At 28.3% G+C, this 21,072-nt stretch overlaps 1 protein-coding gene across 1 annotated transcript in view; it reads left to right on the top strand.

The window, feature by feature from the left end:
- LOC111628505 (UDP-glucose 4-epimerase-like) overlaps positions 1-20,718 on the top strand; it is a 27,107-nt gene extending 6,389 nt beyond the window's left edge. Inside the window, exons 2-4 of the mRNA XM_023372306.1 lie at positions 15,093-15,208; positions 17,871-17,984; positions 20,216-20,718. Of these exons, the coding sequence (XP_023228074.1) occupies positions 15,093-15,208; positions 17,871-17,984; positions 20,216-20,425 (440 nt within the window). The 3' untranslated portion in view covers positions 20,426-20,718. The remainder of the gene's footprint in view (positions 1-15,092; positions 15,209-17,870; positions 17,985-20,215) is intronic.
- The last annotated feature ends 354 nt before the right edge of the window (positions 20,719-21,072 follow it).

The following is a 21,072-nucleotide window of genomic DNA, read 5'->3' as shown; positions in this document are numbered from 1 at the left end:
ACCTGCGTCTCAAAACACGCCAAACTGTTGTTTTAGGCAGCTGCAATTCCCGACTGGCACGACGTGTTGATTTTGAAGGGCTACGTTGGTAAGCAGCTTGAATCCGTGCGACATTTTCTTCAGATACACGAGGTCGGCCAGGACTCTTTCCTTTACATACACAACCTGTGTCAACAAACTGACGGTACCATCTGCGAATGTTCCATCCATTCGGAGGATCAATTTCGTACCTCAACCGGAAACGTCTTTGCACTGTAATCATGGAATTACACTTCGCAAGCTCAAGAATACAAAAGCTTTTGTGCTGTGGCGTAGCCATTTTACAACAACTGTGAATATGTCATTGTAACCAAGCACAACTGACATCTGGGGACAAACTAGACAATGCACTCGTTCCTCCGATACCCGCAGCACACCGCTACTATCGATAGTTTAATAAATATATCAGTTTGAAATATGTATATTCTTTTTGGTCCACCCTGTACAGTATTTAGATTGTTAAATGACACATTTTCACATGAAATATTACGATAAGATAGGTAAATTATAACATAAATGATTGTTTTTCAATAAAAACAGCTGTATTTGGAATATGATAGGTTTGAAAAGTTTAAATTTTTGTATTAACAGTTATTTTATAGTTGTGATTATCACTTAAGATAGACTTTATCAGTTTGAAGTACTTTATAAGTTTTTATTTATGACTCCAATAAAGTAGATTGTTTTATTATTAATAAATAGAATTAAATTTTATATGTTAAACAACAGCTGACTTTGTTACTTTGCTTTAATTTAGTCAATATGACATTGTTTTTTCTAAACTTTTCGACCATTCAAAAATGCTTATAATAAATTTTATCTGTTTAAATTTTATAATCTGCTGATATAAATGAAATTCGTGATAATATATTAATGGAATTTAAGCAATTTTTTTTATTTAAAAATGAACACTATTTACTAAAAGTAAATAGGAATTAGATCACTTCAGGGTCAAATTTATAAACATGTAGCATATACAAAAAATAAAGACAAAATCAATGTATTCACAGATTAAACTAGAATCCTAATCAAATTTATAACTATTTTTATTTAATAAATAAAAAAATTTTAAATTTTTATCTAAAAAAAATAGTTATTTTAAAATATCAAATATTGAAAGAGAAAGCAAAAATTTGAATTCCAGTTGCATGTCATATTTAAATAACATTACTATTTACATACAGCTATATATAGATAAACTTTCAGTTACAGATGTTATGATGTGTCTTTAATCTACTAAAACATAAAATTACTATTTTGTAGTTAGGTTTTGATTGAGTTAAAAAAATTCAAATTCTAAATGCATCAAATTTATCATCATCCTAAATGTTTAAAAACAAGCTTGAAAATTGGCAACAAAATAATACTGTACTTTCCGGCGTATAAGACAACCCCCGACTTTTACAGTTAAAATATAGAGTTTGGGATATACTCACTGTATAAGACTACCCCGGCCTGCCCTTGTGTCTTATTACCATACCTTCTTCTCTGACTCTCAGATCTCCACATGTGCACCTGCGCCACTTCACTGCAGTCCTCACGAGCGAAATCTGAGAAGCAGAGAAAGAGGTATGGTAATAGGATATATACAAGGGTGGGCTGGACGGGTGAAAGATGCGTGTTTTTCTGGGCACAGTGCCGCTCTATCTCTATCCATATACTGGGTGTCCCGGCCGACTGCAGCACCCACCCTATAAGATGACACCCGGCGAATAAGACAACCCCTGACTTTTGAGAAGATTTTCCTGGATTAAAAAATCATCTTATACACCGGAAAATATGGTATATTTATTTTATCAATACAATATAATAATAAAAATATGATGATGAAATAAAATGACTAAATGCAGAAATATAGAAACAAAAAATGATCCTAAAAGCTTTAACAAGTTAAATTTATCTGTCTAGTTTCAATTTAAATAAAGTAATAAATGGTTATGTTTCCTATTAAAGTAACAAAACTTCATTTTATTTTCATAGAAAAGTGAAAGTTATATAAGTAGTAGTTACATAGTAATATTATTTATATCACCTATAAGTGATGATTATAGTCAGAGCTGTGAAATCATAGATTGGAGTTGGTAAAAATATAACAATCTTGTCACATATATATTTAAATATAGATTTGTCTAAAGCATAGTCTAATAATTTATAGGTAGTGATGAAATATCATATGATACTATTTACAGTTTTTGTAGACTTTTCATTATATATTGATATTAATAATATACATATTGAGCTTCTATAAAGGAACTGGAATGGCAGTTATATGTATAGATTCAACAGCTCTGGTTATAGATATATATGTGATACTTCTATAAATAAAAATTTTATATAATATAAGCACAAGGGCAGCATTCCCACATTCCTCATCTCACGCTCTGCTGGCTCCCACTGCTACCTACATGCAAGTGTAAAAGTAAACTGCATAGGAAAAGTCACAAGCAGTAATCACTGGATGAAATAAAAAATAGGCACCTGAGACTCAAAAAATCTAAGTTACGTGGACAGTCACAAGATAAAGAATAAAATTTAATACTTTAATATTTTGTTCAGCCTTTTTTTTCCTATTGAGTAGTGGTTTGCATATGATATGCAAGGAACTACTGTGCAAGGAGTTGTCATATCAATTTGGCAATGTGTTGCTAATGGTTTGGGCTTTGTATTTTTAGGATAGCCTACCTATCTATCCTAAGTCTATACAAGCCATCAGCAGTACAGATGACCCACACTAAGAAATTTTTTATTACATTCCTGTACAACTATCAAATTATGTACAGGTAAATCAAACAAATTAATCAAAAACATAGAGTACTTGAAGAGATGAATTGCAATATGTGTGTGTAGTATGGATAACATTCTAACCCCCATATTCACCAACACGAGTTAGAGTTAAAAGTTAACCAATCAGTGTTCACGTACAATAAGTAAAGCAAACGGTGTTTGGTTAACTCGAGATTTAACTCTAACTCGTTTTGGTGAATTTGGGGGTAAATGTTTTAAATAATAATCTATGCATATATAAACATCTCAAAGCCCAATACTTTATAATGAAATCAAATAATTGTTGGATTTAAATTTGACTACTTTACCACCACTATTAATAATTCAGTAATTTGGTATAAAAGATTGGCATTAGGCACTATCTCTCATTAAATTTAATAATTATAATTAAATTAATATTTAATAAATAATTTAGAATATAATATTCTGGAAGAAAAGAATCAGCCCAGAGTGGGACTAAACTTTCAACTGTCACTTACTGAGCAGATCTGTTGCCAGTTATGCTACCTGGACCTTTCTCCCTTACTTCCAGACATATTTAATTAAATTAAGTTAGATATAACTGTCCTCAGTTACAGTGCCAACTGGGGACAACTCAGTGTCTACAACCTATAAAGTATCAGACTTTGAGATGTTTATATATGTATATATACATTATGCCAGGGTAAAATGATAGCTGACTGAGTACCATAGTGGGTGATTATAGTCTGTGGTCACTGAGTCATCCCCAGTCAGTACTATATCTAAATTAAATGTCTGGAAGTGAAAGATTGGATGGAAGTCCAGGTATCATAACTGGCAATGCATCTGCACAGTAAATGGCAGTTGTGGATTTGAGTCCCACTCTGGGCCAATTCATTTCTTCTAGGATATTCTAAATTAATAAGAGATGGTGCGTAATGCCTATCTCTCAACCAAATTACTCAGTAATTATTAATAGTAGCAGTAAAGTAGCCCAATTTAAATTTAGCAGTAATTTGGTTTTAATATTCTTTGAATTAAAACTATATAATAAATGGATCTTTTGCATAGTAATGACCAACTTGTAAAGTATCTTGTAGTTACGTGAATTTTTGATATTCTTTTTAATTAATGTATTATTTTTAAATAAATTGTGATCATATTTAGAAAAATTTTATAAAGAGTTATTTACAAATTGATAGATTTATTTTTCCACAGGATGCTATTTATAAATTTACTCAAATAAAAACATCTTTACAAAACCAGATATATTACAATAAATCCTACAACAACTGCCATATGAATTCAGACTAAATAACTAATTAATGTAAAATTATTTAATTAAATTATTTTTAAATTTAATACAAGATGGCTCCTAATGCTTCCCTCTTGGATCAAATTTATTAGTAATTTATAATTATTACAGCTGTTATTTAGCCTGACGTCATATGGCAGTTGTCGTAGATTTATTAAAAATTTACTCTTTGTAACAATGAGTTATTGAGAAATTTTGTAATCATGAGAGTGGGAAGTTTGTTCTGATAAAATGCATTGATTAATTTGTTAAAAATGTTAGGTCTTATTTGATATTATTCTGAAATGAAATATTTTATTATACAATTTTCTGTCATTTTTAATTTGAAAAAATTACAGGAAATAATTAATAGCATACATTAATTATTGTTAATTTGTATAAAGAACTGAATTGATCTATATTATCACATAGTAATTCTAAATTATGTCTGACAATCCTAATCCAGATCACTTTTTGTTTCTTCATATTTTAAAATAAATTTAGAAATAATTTAATAAATTAATGAGAGATGAGATGATCATCTAATTTCTCTAAATTTATATGAATAATTAATATAAAAATTGCAGAATTGTAGTCTAAGAAATCCAATGTTAACTTGCTTTTAAATTAACTGTTAAAAGGTTAGCCATTTGGATATTGCAGCTGATCTCACAGATACATTCAAAATAATTTTTTAAATAGATGAGAAAAAAAAAAGTTTAATTCAGGAAAAGTAAATTAAATTTTTATTTAGAAATGTTTTTATTCTTTTGTAATAACATCATCAACTGTGAAAATTACAAGTGTGTTAGAATGAATACATTCAAAAGAAAGAATATCCAACACCATAAGAAATATATTTCTGCTACTTATAAAGAATATCTCTGTTTGAACTTTTCAAATTTAACATTTTCATGTAACTTTTAATTTTCATGTAATTTAACATTTTCATGTAACTTTTTTGCCATTATAGTAATAATCTTGACTTATAATCATATTCTGATAATTGTTGTCTTTGTGCATATGATGTATTTTTCCTTATTTATGAATTAATTGAAGAGACGCTTTATTAGAAAATGAAATCATCAGAAATATAGACTAGTATAAAGATATACATTTATGTATAAATTTTCTGGGAAATAAATTACAAAGCTTTTTTTTTTTTTTTATAGATACAAGTGGTAGAAAAAGCTTAGTTGAACTAATAAATATTGATTTAATACCGAGAATAATGTTGAGACAGCTGTGGTTAATGAATTGAAACTGGTAAAATTATATAAGCCATACATTATTACAGTTATTGAATAAACAATTTGTGCAGACAAATATATTAAACTGAAACTTGCAAAAATGTCACAGAAAATTTCAATAAGGACGTGTTTACTTTTACAGTCTAGTGTAATCCAAGCTGCCAAGCACTTCAAATGTGTTAGCAAAATAAATGAAAAATGCCAACTCTTCATAAAACACAAAACTCATTAATCATGAATATAACTGCAACAAGAGCTAACTTATCTGACATTTTAAAAACACATAACCTAAAAATTAATGTTAAAAATATTAGGATGAAGAAATCACTGAGTTTGGCATTATAAATGCTTTTTTATTGCAAGTACTTTTGACGAATTTATAATCCTTATCATCAGGTGAATAAATTTTGTTTTATCTTTATGCAGCAACTCTCAAGCATATATCCTTCCATTAACTTCACTTGGGAGAAAGAGAATGATGTAGCAATAACGTTCTTAGATTTGTGCGTACATAGATTACCTGATGGGCCACAGTTTTTGGTTCACCACAAATCTAATATGGCACTACATATTATCCCAGCAGATGCTTTCCAACCTTTGTGGTATGTTAATGCTGCCAACGCCGCCCTCATTAGAAGAGCCTTCTCACTGTCATCAATGCAAGTGCTGATAAATATGGAATTGAGCACCATTAATTTGATGATACTGCTGATTTCTCACGTGCTAAGTTCATGCATGTGCTCAACATGGTAAGAAAATCCCTATTTCCAAGTACCACGCTATATAATAGGGAATTTTCTGTAGTCCAGCCATCGTTGCCATACCTCTGACCCCCGTCTATATATGTTTGTCATATTTTTAAGCAGCATAACCTTCTCCTGGTCCTATCCCCACTACCAAGTCTACGTAGGATCATCTGCAATGACCGGGATAAATTCTCCACTTTAGAAAAATCAGGGATCTATGCTGTACTGCTGGAGAATCTCTCAACGGGAATAAATACAAAGTACATTGGGGCCACAACAAGAATGCTTGCTAGCCATCTAGCAGAACTCCAAGATGATGTTGTAAAGGGAAGGCTCACCACAGAGTTTACAAAAAAGATGCTGGAGCAGGGTTACAACTCGCTACGGACCCAAGCAACAAATGCTCAAGTGCTGCAAAAATCGAAAACTCATCTTTATGTGGGAGTCCTTTCTCATTGCAATCTCAGATGCATCAACACTTCCACTCTCGACCTGCCCAATGTTTGGGTCACTCTGTATAAGTGGTTAAACAATGATTCTCATCCACCGGCACATTACTAATGTGGGCGTACATCTATCCATTCTTGTGCCGCTTTGCAACACACGTATCACATTGCATACACGACTTCGAACACATTTGTAAATTAGTTGCTCGTTCTTAATGGTTTATCAAATATTTTAATTTGAAAATATGTGTTCTGTTCTCAGTATATTCTGTATGTTTTTTCACCTGATAAACTGTGTCCATGTTCTTTACTCTCATTTACAACCCTACTTTATTTATTTTTTTTTTACTATTGACAATATCCAAATTAAATATGATCTAACTGTCAATGATATAGGCATTATTTTTGATAACTGACTTACAAACATCACATAGAACATATCAAAAGCATTGCCACCAAACCTGGCATTTTATGGCACTTTTGCCAAACTATAACATCTAAATCTGTCCATAACTTTACTTATTATTATTATTATTATTTTTATTTTTTTTTTGCCAACTTCTGTTCAATCATAAATTAGTGCATGCCAATATGGTCTACAGCTGCACCTTCTTTTAATTACTAAATAACTCAAACTATCTCCTTTTTGAATTACTGGAGGTAATCACATAAAACAAACTGTTAATTACCAGTAACGAATATTAATGAAAATGAATGTTTTTGGCCTTCACCAAGGCCTGCATCAGGTTTTTTAACAAATTCCAAATTGGAACGTTGGAACAATAATATTAGAAAAAAACAATTTTAAACTTCAAACAAGTAAAACAGCAAAACCGTATTTCGGACAATACTATGTCTCGGAGACAGAATCACTTTGATGTTCGTTCTCATTCTCCTATCTTCTTTGATATTGCTGCTTTTGAGTGTGATCGTTCAAACTTCGTCAGCCAAGACCACGAGATCGTCCACGATGCATTTTGATGAAATTAACTTATCTAATTTCAAAATTTCTCTCTGTTGCATGTCAGCCCGGGTTGAATTTTTGTTGATGCGTAATGAAAAGTTTCCATTTTTGAAAAAAATAATCATGGTTATTGTATCTTCCGAAATTATTTTTTTAAAATTTTGCACAAACAATATACAGTTTAACCCAATTATAATGTCATCAAATGTAACGACAACCCTAATATAACATAAAATTTTTATCAGTCCTACGATTTTACTATACTAAATGTTAAAAAAAAAACCCACTTGTAATGACATTGTGAAATCCGGAAGTTTTGTCGGCTATTTGTCGCTCAATTGTCCTGTATTTGATTAAAATCTAATTAAATAAGTGGAACCTAACGAAAAAAAACTTTTCGTTTATGTTCGACATAAACATCCGTTCAATTCGAAACTAATCCCACATTCCAACGCTAAAGTTTACAGTTAACATGGGCCCGGGAACAACTNTTTCATGAATATTTAATTATAGTTTTGTAATTATAATTTCGAATTTTGAAATAATTTTTTTCAAGGTTGAATTGTGTCAGTTTTTTAAAGACGAAAGATTGCATTACAATTCTTATTGTATAGATTTTTATTAATATAATGTTATTTAATCCTGATTGAGTGCCCCTGGTATTTTGTTACATTATGAAATGGAATGTCTCCTTTTGTTCTGTTCTTTGTACCTAGAGATGTTTGTTAGATTTATTAGATTTTATTCAAATTACAGGTATATAATACTGACTACAGTGATTCTTATCATAATCAGCTTTCAGGAGTTTAACTAAGAAAGTTTTTATTTCAAAATTGAAATCTTATGCTTGTGTACAATCAGACTTCGTTTTAGATTTGTCAGAACAACATTTGGGTTCATTTCGATATGTAGAAATGTATTTAAGTTAGAATGTACATGAGTATTACCTAAAATGACATCATTTAGGAAATACTCAAGTGATTAAAGTTAGAAAAAGCAACTGTTAGATGATGAATTAAAACAAACTTTTAGGGTGCAAACTCCTAATTTTAAACCAACAAAGCCAACCTGACCAAGCAGTTGTAACCAAATCAAAGTGAATTATTGTATTTGCTATTTGGAAATTTTCTGGAATGAGTTCATTCTGTAAAGTTTTTGGACACGTACTTTTACGTAAATGGCGGCACTATAAGATTTGTTTGTGCATTGCACGACACTGCTGTCCCTGCATGCTGTAACAGTGGCTACAAATTTTTCAGTTCAATTATAATTTTATGGGACTACAATCATTAAGCAGCATGCACATACCTGTACCATTTTTTTGGAAATGTTTACTACTAGCTTAGATATGAATTACAGTAACTTAAAAATTTTGAACAGTGGATTATGAACAACGTAGATATATTTTAAAATGTGGAATAACATCATTAATCAGATATAAGATTTAAGATGTAAAAACTACTACAGTCGACCCCCTATAAGATCATTGATTTTTCCGTTTTATCTGAATTACATGTTGTACGAGTCACTTAGATTTTACAAATACGTGTGCCGGACTGTAAATGGCTCACATATTTGTAAAATCTAAGTGACTCGTACAACATGTAATTCAGATAAAACGGAAAAATCAATGATCTTATAGGGGGGTCGACTGTAGATAAATTTGACTAATTTCTTGGAATTTGGATTTAAATTTTGCTTTAAACATAGCTTAAGGATTTTTGTCTCAATAGAAGCAAAACAAATGGTTTAGATCAAATAACTAAGCTATTCATTTACTGAAATCATGTTTTATAAACAGATTTTTTTCCTTATAATATTTTCATCTATCTTTATGAGAGTAAATAATAAACATACAAAAAAATTAAAAAAACAAATAAAAACTTCAACTACCCTGATAACAAATCTTTCAACTATTTCAGCTTCACCTTTCAGAAGAAATAGCAGGAGCCATCTTGTGCAAATCTGTAGTTAGTTTAGTGTAGTGATGGTAAACACATGATCCACGCATTGACTTCAAGGTATCAGCATTGAATATTTAGAAAGCATTAGGATTTTATAATATATATCTATATATATAAAAATGGACGTGTATGTCCCTATATTTCACTTTTCCGCAGAAACTACACATTGCACGTGAATGGTGTTTGTATGTGGTGGTAGCCCATACAAACACCATTCGTGCATAGGGGTGGTTGCGTCTCGATAGCTATAAGGGTGCGGGAGATATGAGGCTGAAAGTGGTTGAAAGTGGCTTTCTATTTCGAATGTTTTGTTCGAATTAAATTCAAACAATGTTCGAATTTGTTCGAATTAAATTTGAACATAAAATTCGAATATTGGTTTGGTTATAGAACGATTGTAAACATTCCAGAAACGTTGAAAATAGTTTGTTTGACTAAACGTAAAAATTCTCTAATTAGTCTGGAAACGGGGGACCTAATTCTTGCATTCTGTGAAAACGGGGGACCTAATTCTTGCATTCTGTGAAAACGGGGGACCTAATTCTTGCATTCTGTGAAAACGGGTAAGATTAGCTATAATGTAATTATCTTAATCTTCACTATCGTTACTTTTTGCCAATCTTAGCAGGTCCTTGCAGCTAGTATATATATAAAATTGATTTGAAAACTTTGCATATATGGTGTGAAAGTAGGGTCCTAAAACTGTTGCAAAAATTTTTAATTAGCTTCAGATAGAAAAGTTATCATTGATTAAACAACAGCAGATTTCCCATTAAATGAAATTTGTAAACAGTTTTTGTTACTTTTTTAATTACTCAAATTAAATATTTGATTTGCAATTTGAAGTTACTAAATTTTGAATTCAATTTTGACCCAACTTTGGAAAAAAAAATTTTCCATCACTGCCTTAATGTAACAAGTATTAAAGTAAAATCACTCTTACAAAATATCTTTGCATTATAAAATTTGTTATTGAAGAAATAGCAAAAGGAAACATGTCTCAGGAGGGGCATTTGCCCTCCTTGTGGATGCTCTTGGCATAGATATTTGTATTTATTGGTTTTTAATGAGGATTATCATTGAGTAGAGTGCTTGTGAATGACATACAATAAAGAATAAACAAAACTGCACTACACTTTATCAAAACAATTATAAACAATTGTATAAATTTTGTTACTTTATTGAATACCCAAGCCAGATTTATATTGAGGAATATTGTTACTGTCATGTACAATATATTTTTAAAAGTGTATCTGTCCACTTTTCTGCTATAGAAATTTAGGGAAAGCTAAGTAGACAGCTCAAAGAGTTCTATAAAGGTTTTGTTTTAAAAGTGATATAATGATGAGATTTAAAGTTGCTAAAGGAATGACTTAACAGTCAAAATTTTGCATAATAAATGATTATATCAGAGTTGATAAACAGCATCTCCCTCAAAACCACTGCTATCTGTTACAAGGAAGATATGTTTCTACCATATATCCCCTTGTATCATTTGATATATCCTTTTGTTTTAAGAGATTAGTTTCCAATTCAAATGTTTATTAACAAGTCTTAAGGACAAACATTAACAGTTGCTGGTCTACAATTAGAGAAGTCCTAATTTTCCTGTGGACAATTATAGTTAGGATATTCAAGAGTTGAAACTCTTGAATATATATAGTCTTTTTGTTTGCCCTTACTGGAAAGATATGTGCTATTTTATATGCTGAAGTGTTTGGTAGCAATGTCAGTCATTTTTATTTATGTACTTGTATCTTTCTAAGTTTCTCTAATTATGTATTGGTAAAGAATACAGAAATATTTAGCCAATTGTTAAGTATGGTATCTTAACTGATGAAACCATATTAAAAGGTTTGTAACTCATCAACGTGGGTAAATCCAATTATTTCTTAATATTTTATAATTATAAACATTTTAATATCATTTTTAACCTAATTATTATTGCAATTGCAATGTTATACAGGGTGGACCAAAAAGAATATACGTATTTCAAACTGATATATTTAATAAACTGTAAGACATACAACTATGGAACTTGGGACACATATTTATGAAACTCTCTAGTTTAGATTACAGGTGTTCAATATGTCCTCCACCAGCGACACGAACGGTCCAGGAACTGGGGTCCGGGCGGGAGTTCGGTCCAGGCTTCATAACTAACCTGCGTCTCAAAACATGCCAAACTGTTGTTTTAGGCAGCTGAAATTCCCGACTGGCACGACGTGTTGATTTTGAAGGGCTGCGTTGGTAAGCAGCTTGAATCCGTGCGCCATTTTCTTCAGATACATGAGGTCGGCCAGGACTCTTTCCTTTACATACACAACCTGTGTCAACAAACTGACGGTACCATCTGCGAATGTTCCATCCATTCGGAGGATCAATTTCGTACCTCAACCGGAAACGTCTTTGCACTGTAATCACGGAATTACACTTCGCAAGCTCAAGAATACAAAAGCTTTTGTGCTGTGGCGTAGCCATTTTACAACAACTNAATTTGTGTTGTTTGCAAGCTGGTGTATTATATTTGCTACTTGATTATATCTATGTAAATAATCTGTCTGTGCCAAGAGCTTGCAACCAGAAGTGATATGTTATATATTTTCTGGTATGATGTGACATTTTCTGCATGTGTCATTTGTGAGTGTTGTAATTCAAACATGGCGCGCCATGTTTGAATTAAATCCCAATGATTAAAACGCGCATTGAAGATATTTTAAATTACGGAGGATATTTATGTCATGATCTGCGTGAAATCAATTATTTATTTATTCAGATATGTTTTAAATTTTACATATTTTTAATTTTAACGCATCATATTCAAATTACATTGTTAAATGGAACTTTCAAAAACATTCTATTCTACTAGCCATTAGTTCAATATCATTAATACCTGATGATGTCTATTACATATAGACGAAAACGTTCGTAAAAAGAATTTTTCTACTGGATTATGAACTTTATATGGTTTATTTGGTGAGTCGAATATAATTAAAATTAAATAACCAGTTTTTGAAATACAGTGTGTTGTGTATCTTTGAATATGTGTTTTCTGTAGTTTTTAGTAATATGACCCAATCCTGTATGGCAATTATGAACCGTTCCATCTCCCCAAAGAGGCATCCCCAAGCTAACCAGCTGTTTGATACAGTTTTGTCAACAAAACCCTGGTCCAGGTAATAGGGATGCCTGCCATGGAATGCCTTTTGAGTCCACAATTGCTTAATGTTGTCTATGCTTTTTTATATGTTGTGAGTGTAAGTTTAATGGTGTTATTTGAGTCTGCTAGAGTTACTGCTTTATGTAACTGATGCTTCTTGTTTTTTTTTTTTGGAAAACTCTCACAGTATTTTTTTTGTTTGTTTCTAGTGAAGATTTACTATGTCAGTTGGGCCACATCTGCCATCTTTACATGAAAGGATTAACCTTTCTATAGCAGATTTAGGATGATTTGTAAATTCGGGGATCAATTAAAATTGTTTAAAAAGATATATTTATATGTATAATTTTAAAAAACTTTTAAAAGAAAAGTCACTTTAAAATAATGAATATAATAAAAATTACTCTGATCTTTTCAATGATCCTTTTTTTTGTTGAGATATGCTTACACCATATGAATTTCAAACTGTATCAATTAACAGTTTTTCTTTAGTGGTAGAAATACACAATAATAACATGAACTCTTTAATATACAAAAGTACCAAGGTACTAGGATGATGATGTTTATGCTTAGTAAGTATTCTTGTTTTTCTTTGGAGTTGCTCAAGATCTGTGTGAGTCCAATGTAATAAGTGACCAAAAGAATAAATGAGTACTGGAATGATATATGTGTTTATTGCTTTAACTATGTGTTTTGCATTTAACTGTGTTCTGAGAATAGCATTTAACCTACTTTGATATTCTTTAATTTGTTTATTTGTCTATGTTCTGTTAGTATAAAGAACACTTCACACCTGGTGCTGAACAAATTCATATCCAAACCAGTGTTGGAAAAAATACACTTCACAAATGTTTTTGGGCTCCTCTGGAGTCCTGCTTCAGGTGACTGTTCCCCTTTCTTAGACAGAACACCAATTTAAAATAAAATAAAAATTCAAATGTTTCAAAACAAATAAAATGCTTTTCTGTAGTCTATATATGCAATGTGTAAGTTTGTGTTGTTTGTATGCTTGTCATAAAATGACTGAATCTATAATCATCCCCTGTGATTTCTTTGGCAATCTTTTTGTTCTGTAAGAATGTTGTGTTTTTCAACTTGTTCATATATTTTATTTTCAATACAGGATGTCAATAATTTGTAGTGTTGGAAGACATGTAATTGGTCTGTATTTTGTAGGGTCTGTGGTATTCTTTTTAGGTTTCATGTAGGTGACGCATTGAGTAAGAAATTTATGAGCATAAAATGATTTTGTGCTCATGATTAGTTTTATGATTGTTGATACTTTTGGGATTGTTTTGGCATAATTTTCTCTTTCTGGAAGTTGGAAGTTTTGTGCTTTATAGTGTTCTCTGGGAGGACAAGCTGCAGACAGTAAGATTGCTTTTGAATTTTGTCTTCCTGGTCAGGAGCATGAAATATCCTAAACTAAACAAAAATAAGTCAGGTTTTCTCTTACAACTCCCATTAATTATACAGTAAATATTAATGAAATAAACTTATTGATAAAAATTTATTTATTAATCTGTCTATGAATAATTCATTTTGATTCAATCTTTGAAAATTTGCTTAGAGCTTTTTTGAATAACATATTTTAATTTTTTATCAATTTTGAGATTTATTTATATAAAATTGCAATGTCAGAAATATGTCTAAATAACAGAGCAATAAATAAAACTTTTGTTAATTAAACTTTCTTATACTAAATGTTGTCAACTTAAAATAAAAGTAGCCTGATAAAAACATGATTTTTAACAATATTAGTGTTAAAATTAAACATTAAAATGAGTAAATTAAGCTGAAGCAGATTTATAAACAGGTGTTTTTGATAAAATTAATTTTGTCAAAAAGTATCAATAAAACAATGAAATAACACATTTTGAAAAAAAAAATAACTTTAAAAAATAGCTTATATTAGATGACTTACAAAATATTAGAATGAAATTAAAACAGAAAACTATGCTATGAAAATTAAATATAACTTTGTTTAAATAATATAAACAATAAATTGTTTCTTTTGAATTTTATGGTTTGGGATTAGTTTTTGGTTAAAAAATATAGTTATTGTTAAAACAGCTTTCCCTTTCTCATAGAAAATAGGTTAACAAAACATTAACTATTTTTGCTATCTTCCATACTTTTCAACTTTAAAATTTAACTTAAATGATGATTTAGTTGATTTAATTAAAAATATTGTTTATTTGTGTTCAGAATTAGTTTGTATATGTATTGAACTTTGAATTCATTCAACGTATTTCAAAGAGAAATATTTATGTAATCTGATCTTTTTATATTTTCTGTACTATAAAATGAAATTTTATCTTTCCTGAATAAAAGAACTTTTTGTTACTCTCTTGTATTTTATTTATATCTTTAAATAATTGAATATCTAAGCTATCCAATGTCTCTTTAAATGATGATAATTCTTTCATTATAAAATGACATAGTTAAAAGTATAACAATATTGTTAAATAATTTTTTTCATAGGACAGGATGGAATGCCAGAAAGTTTATCCAGAGTACAAAAATTGGCCAAAAAATCACTAACCTTTTATAAAGCAGATCTACAAGACAAACTAACCATTAGAGAAATTTTTTCTAAAGTAAGTATTAAATATTTAATTAAGGAACTTGTTTTATTTCATTGATGATAATATATATTAATATATAAATTACCATTTTACTATCAATAAATTTCTATTAAATACATTAACATAATGTATTGCAGTAAAAATTTACATATATTGTAGAACACTTATAAAATGGCTTCATTTCACATTTTCTATCAAAAGAATATGAAAAGATTATGTAGAATATGCAAACTATCAGACATGTTGGTTAGCAAGAATCTATATTATTTAAACTTGTAGTAAAATATTTTAGTTCTTAAAATCATATATTCAAATAAAAACAAAATAAAATCTTTACATTATAAATAGCATGCATTTATTAATATGCAATAATTGTAATTAGTAAAATTATTTTTTAATATTTTTAAAACAGTAGAAGCTGATTAAATGATGAATTCAAAAATACTTCTTATAGCTAGATAATAATAATGATTACTTGTAAATGATATGACTCAAGAAAAAAACAAATTCAGATTATATCTTTATTATAAGTTTTTACTGAAGATACTTCGATTATAGTTTATATTCATTTTTAAGAAATTAAATAATAAGTTATAATTAGCATAATCTTGCTGCAAATGAATTTACAACAGGATTATAAATTTATCATTATTTAAGTGTTTTAAAAAAATTACTAACAAATGACTATTTTGTCAATTAAAAAATTGTTCCCTGTTAACAAACTAATTTTGAGGATAGGAAAAAGTCTATTGCCATTTTCATTTTTTAATGCTTTATAATGTAATTTATTCTCGATCATATATTTAATCAAGAAACTGCAAGAAGACACTTGTAAAAAATACTGCATATTACAGGTTAAAAAATCTGAAAAAATTATGTAATAATGACTGCTTTTGTTTGCACTTAACATCTCACTTTTATCTAAATTCTTTATATATTATAGGTATAGAACTATAAATGGTTAACTCTAAATTTTGCAGTTTTTCAGTAAGAGTATTCTTATTATATTCAACACCTTCTATTTATGACCACAAGTAAATGTATAAAATTCCAAATGGTTACATAACCTAACTTATTTTTGGTGGGCGATTGTACACCAAAACTTTGCAAAACTTTAGCCCAATTTTTAAATATCATTTTTTCTGAAAATTATGGTTTAGAAAATTATGACAGTAGCTGCTTAAATTAAGGGTTCTATTCCCATGATATAGAAATAGAACTTTTTAGGCAGTATAAACATTTTAGATTTTTATGTGCCAGTTTATATATTAATTTGGTATGTTTATAATAAACAGAAGAAATAACTTTTCAATTAAAAGCAATACAAATTTTTTCTTGTAATTTACATTTCTCATTTAAATATTTTAAAATCTTATTTTAGAATTGAAATTCTGAAAATGTAGGTAAAACTTTTTATGAGTGGTTTTAATTCAAAAAATAAGGGAATCAACTGGTGGCCAGTTTCATCTGTTTTTGAATATGCGGTTAACATGCTAGCACCACTTTCAAATGACTCATTAAAATAATTAATCTTTCATTAGAAACCTATTTTTCCAACATTCTGTAATTGAATTAATTAATGAGCCATTTATTAATAGCTTCTCTCTTATGTTAGTATATGTAATTGATTCTCTAATAATTTGTCATGGCTTTTTGACATCAAACATCTTTTGTAGTTTGTGGCTGATCCAAAATAAAAATGAATAAGAACATTTTAATTATATAAATGTAGAGAATGCTTTTGTCAATTTAATCCACAAGTATAAAAGTTTAATTGAAAATTATACAAACTGCTAATGTTACAATTGAATGAAAAGAAAAATATGGAGAACCGTTGCACTTGATTTTAATACAAATGCATGTGTTACTAAAAGATTAGAAAAGTAGCTGCCATCCAAGGTTTAAAATTGTTCTATCTAATAATAATTAGTTTTTTTTGCAGTTCTATATTTTCTACATTTTTGAAATGAAATATGTATTAAACTCATCATAGTCTATTATCTTTGACTTCAACTTATCAAGTTATTAAAAAACTTTAATGCTCCAAAATTGGATCCTTAAAGTATTGATCATTTTAATACATTAGCATTAATAATGTTTGATAAAACAGTTGAAAATGTGTTGGTTAAGTTTTAATGAAGATTGAAACTAATGACAGACTAGTTTATTTGGAGCAAATATATAGAAGACACTATAAATTTAAACAATATATATGCTTTAATGAATTATAAATTATATTAAGTGTAAGATTTAATGTGATTTATATTATTCTCTATTAAAACATATATTGTTCTATAGTTATTTGAAATAAACTATGTACAATATATATATAAACATTGAAAATAAATGAGTGAAATTGTACATAAACATGTAACTTAATTCTGTAACTGTAACTGGATGTATTTTAATTGTACCAAATGTAATAGTTAGATAAAAGACAGCTTGCTTACAGTTTATATAATTCTTTTAATTTAATATTTTTGAAGTTATTCAGTTTTGATTAATTATGAGTCAGTTATTAAAATTTATAATTTTATTATAGTTAACACAGATTTTGTAATTGTCTCATTTTCAAAAAATAATAATGTATTGTTGTTGAAATTAATATTTTTTAAGAATTGTTTTATTAATAATGTATTTGCAATAAATTTATTAATTTATCTAATACTTTTAGCATAAAGTAGATTGTGTAATTCATTTTGCTGCCTTAAAAGCCGTTGGAGAATCATGTCGTATTCCACTCGACTATTATAGAAACAATGTAGGAGGTTCTGTCACACTTTTGGAGGTAATTGTTTGTGCATTGACTTTGAATTTGAAATGATAAATTTTTTTAGTTTATATTATGTCATTGTTTAAAAACATTATTAAATAAACACATTATATGTCAGAATATTTTTTATTAGAAACAGACATACAGTGGAAAAAACTTCAATTTCTGAAACAAATAATGCTCACTTAACAAGCATAATTCATTTCAGAATCTTACTCGTAATGCAAAACACTTGTTAAGCAAAACAGTTTTTCCTATAGAAATTAATGTAAAATATAATAATGCATTCCATGCCAAAAAAATACTCAAATATTTTATGTATAACATTTATTCAAAGAAAATTACACAATATACATTGTTAAGAAGTGTGAATCATCATCAACTTTTCTTCTAGCACAGAATGAACCAATCTGGAATGCAAATTTGATTTGCAGAAAACAAAAAAATCACAGATATGTCTGATAAACACTCCAAATGATATGCCAAATTCTTAGGCTATGTAAAGACTATAATTAAATATTAGATGTTAATTAATTTGACTAGAGATAGGCAGTTACGCTGCCATCTTGTATTAAATTTAATAATTATAAATAATTCATTTTTAATTTAGACATTTTTAAAATTTAATTTGGAATTGGTCATTAAATTTAGTACGAGATGGCGTGTTTATTTGTATAATAGGCTGTGATTGTTGATGATTATATGTAATATGTCTGAACACAAGTTTGAAAAAATATGTGATCACGAGTGACACTAAGATGCTAGCGGAATGAGTGCTAAACACAGACTAGTGGAGCATGTACACAATCCGGGATTTCTCCTCTCCTTGTCACTCATTAAGCAAGTCAAATTTTTTACAATTGTTTTGCTCATTATGCAAGATGCTCGTTAAGCAAGGTTTCACTGTATTTTTTTACATCTTTTTCATAAATTTAAGTGTAAAGAAATAAATAAGACCATTACAAAACATAAGATAAATGTTTTCTTAACCAAAACTCATTTTCAGATCATTCATCAAAAGTTTTTAACAGTTTTTAAAAAGTTGAATAAATTTAGCATTTTAATGTTTTGAAACAAAGAATTACCAAAAATTGAATATCAAACTCAGCTTCTTTTAAAACATTTAATAAAACATTTAACACCTTATAATGCTGAGAAATATTTATTAAAACACAAACATTTTCAGCCTAATGGAATAGGCCATCATCAGGTGACAGGCTATCGAACAACTTTTAAAAATTGCGTTCTACAAAGAATTACTTGAACATTTTAATATTTAACTAATTTTTTTTTTTAAATACTTTTTGGTCATTGTCCAAAATGTAAGAATATTGAATTCATTTAATTTTTAAAAATCAATTTATTCTCTTTGATAAGTGACTTGAAGATGAGATTTTGGAGTCATCATATAGTTTTCAATGGGTTTTTTTATTGTAATATGTATTTTTAGTTTTAAATTTTCTGTTTAATTTGTATCAACAGATGATAAATATCACACAGTAGTTAAAAACATTTTATATGAAGAAAATTACATCAGATATTAGATAGAAAATCTGTTAGACAGAATTAAAATTTATCTAATTCTCTCTAATTTATTAGTAATTAAAAATATTTATTTAAAATCTAGTGTGTTTCCATGACAAATAGGAACAAATATATAACATCTCACTGTATAATGTAAATAATCACCATATACCTTTCTTACTTTTTTACTAATCAATTTAATTTAAAAAAAAAAATTGAAAAAACAAGCATTTTTGGTCTTTTTTAGGAATCTACTTCAGATTATTAAACCATTTGAATATCAATAAAGCTTTTGCATTTTTTTTTTTTGGTTTGTTTTTTTTAATGTTAAATTGACTACTGGAAAAGTAAGAAAGGTGTGTGCTGATTAGTTGTATGCTGTTCCAGCTTTTATGTGATATATTTAAATAACATAAAAAATTCCACATTTTACTTATTAATCACAAAAATATTAATTTATATTACTAAGAAAAAAATCAAATATATAGATCTGTCTAATTCTTATTTATAGCAGATCTGGAGAACTTATTTTCAGACTGTTCTTGTAATAAGGTTGTATATGATTTGTGAATTATCTTCTTAAAGTATAAAATGCTATTTGTAGTGTGTATTTATAAGAATCAGTATCACATTAATTTAAGATTTTATGAATAGTTTTTACTTTATTATATATGTTTGTACGTATTTATTTTACTTTTAATTAAATAATGTTAATCTTTCAGGTTATGAGAGAATTTGGTGTGAAAAGAATTATATTTTCAAGTTCTGCCACAGTATATGGTATTCCAAAGTATCTGCCAATTGATGAAAATCATCCCGTTGGATTAACATGCACAAATCCATATGGAAGAACTAAATATTTTATTGAAGAAATAATGAAAGATGTTACAAAATCTGAAAAAGTAAATTTATCACTTCTTAAAGTATATTAGTTATTATTTAAAATTTTAATTATTTCTTACCACTAAAAGTCAGTAAGTTTATAAATAAATGCGCTATTTTATGATAAATATATTTCACAAGTTTTATTGAATAATGAATGTAATGTTTAATTTATTAGCTCCATATCTTTGGAAGACCCTGCATATCAAAAAATATGCTTCAAAAACCCTATTTCTTTTTATTTGATTCAAACTTTTCAGAATTTTATTTTTAAAATTGAATTTTTTTTTCACTTCAGTTTTAAACAAACCAAAAATTTGAGAATGAAAAATATGAATAGTAGCATATTTTCCTAACTGTGCTAACTCTAGAAATTTATGAGAATTTAGACACATTTTTATTTTAAGATTTAATTTAAAGTTTTTAATAATATGTTATTATTTAATAGGATCTTTGTTATAGTAAAAATTTATTTTATCTAAACCAAATATGAATAGTAGTTAATAAATGAATAAAATCCATTTTTTAAACTGGAAAAATAGTATTTTGAAAATAATGTCTACATTATTAAATTGAAAGCAAGATTTGGATAAAATGTTAAGAAAAAAGACCTAGAAAGAACAACACAACCAAAAATTTCTTCTCGTAACACCTTAAGACGCCCACAATTATCCCAAATATGCCAGACACCACAGTC

Source organism: Centruroides sculpturatus, unplaced genomic scaffold (genome assembly GCF_000671375.1).
Source record: "Centruroides sculpturatus isolate CEXI.00-Female unplaced genomic scaffold, Cexi_2.0 scaffold615, whole genome shotgun sequence".
Taxonomy (NCBI): Eukaryota; Metazoa; Arthropoda; class Arachnida; order Scorpiones; family Buthidae; genus Centruroides; species Centruroides sculpturatus.
Note: the sequence above shows the minus strand (reverse complement) of the source record. Positions and strands in the feature narration are given on the sequence as shown.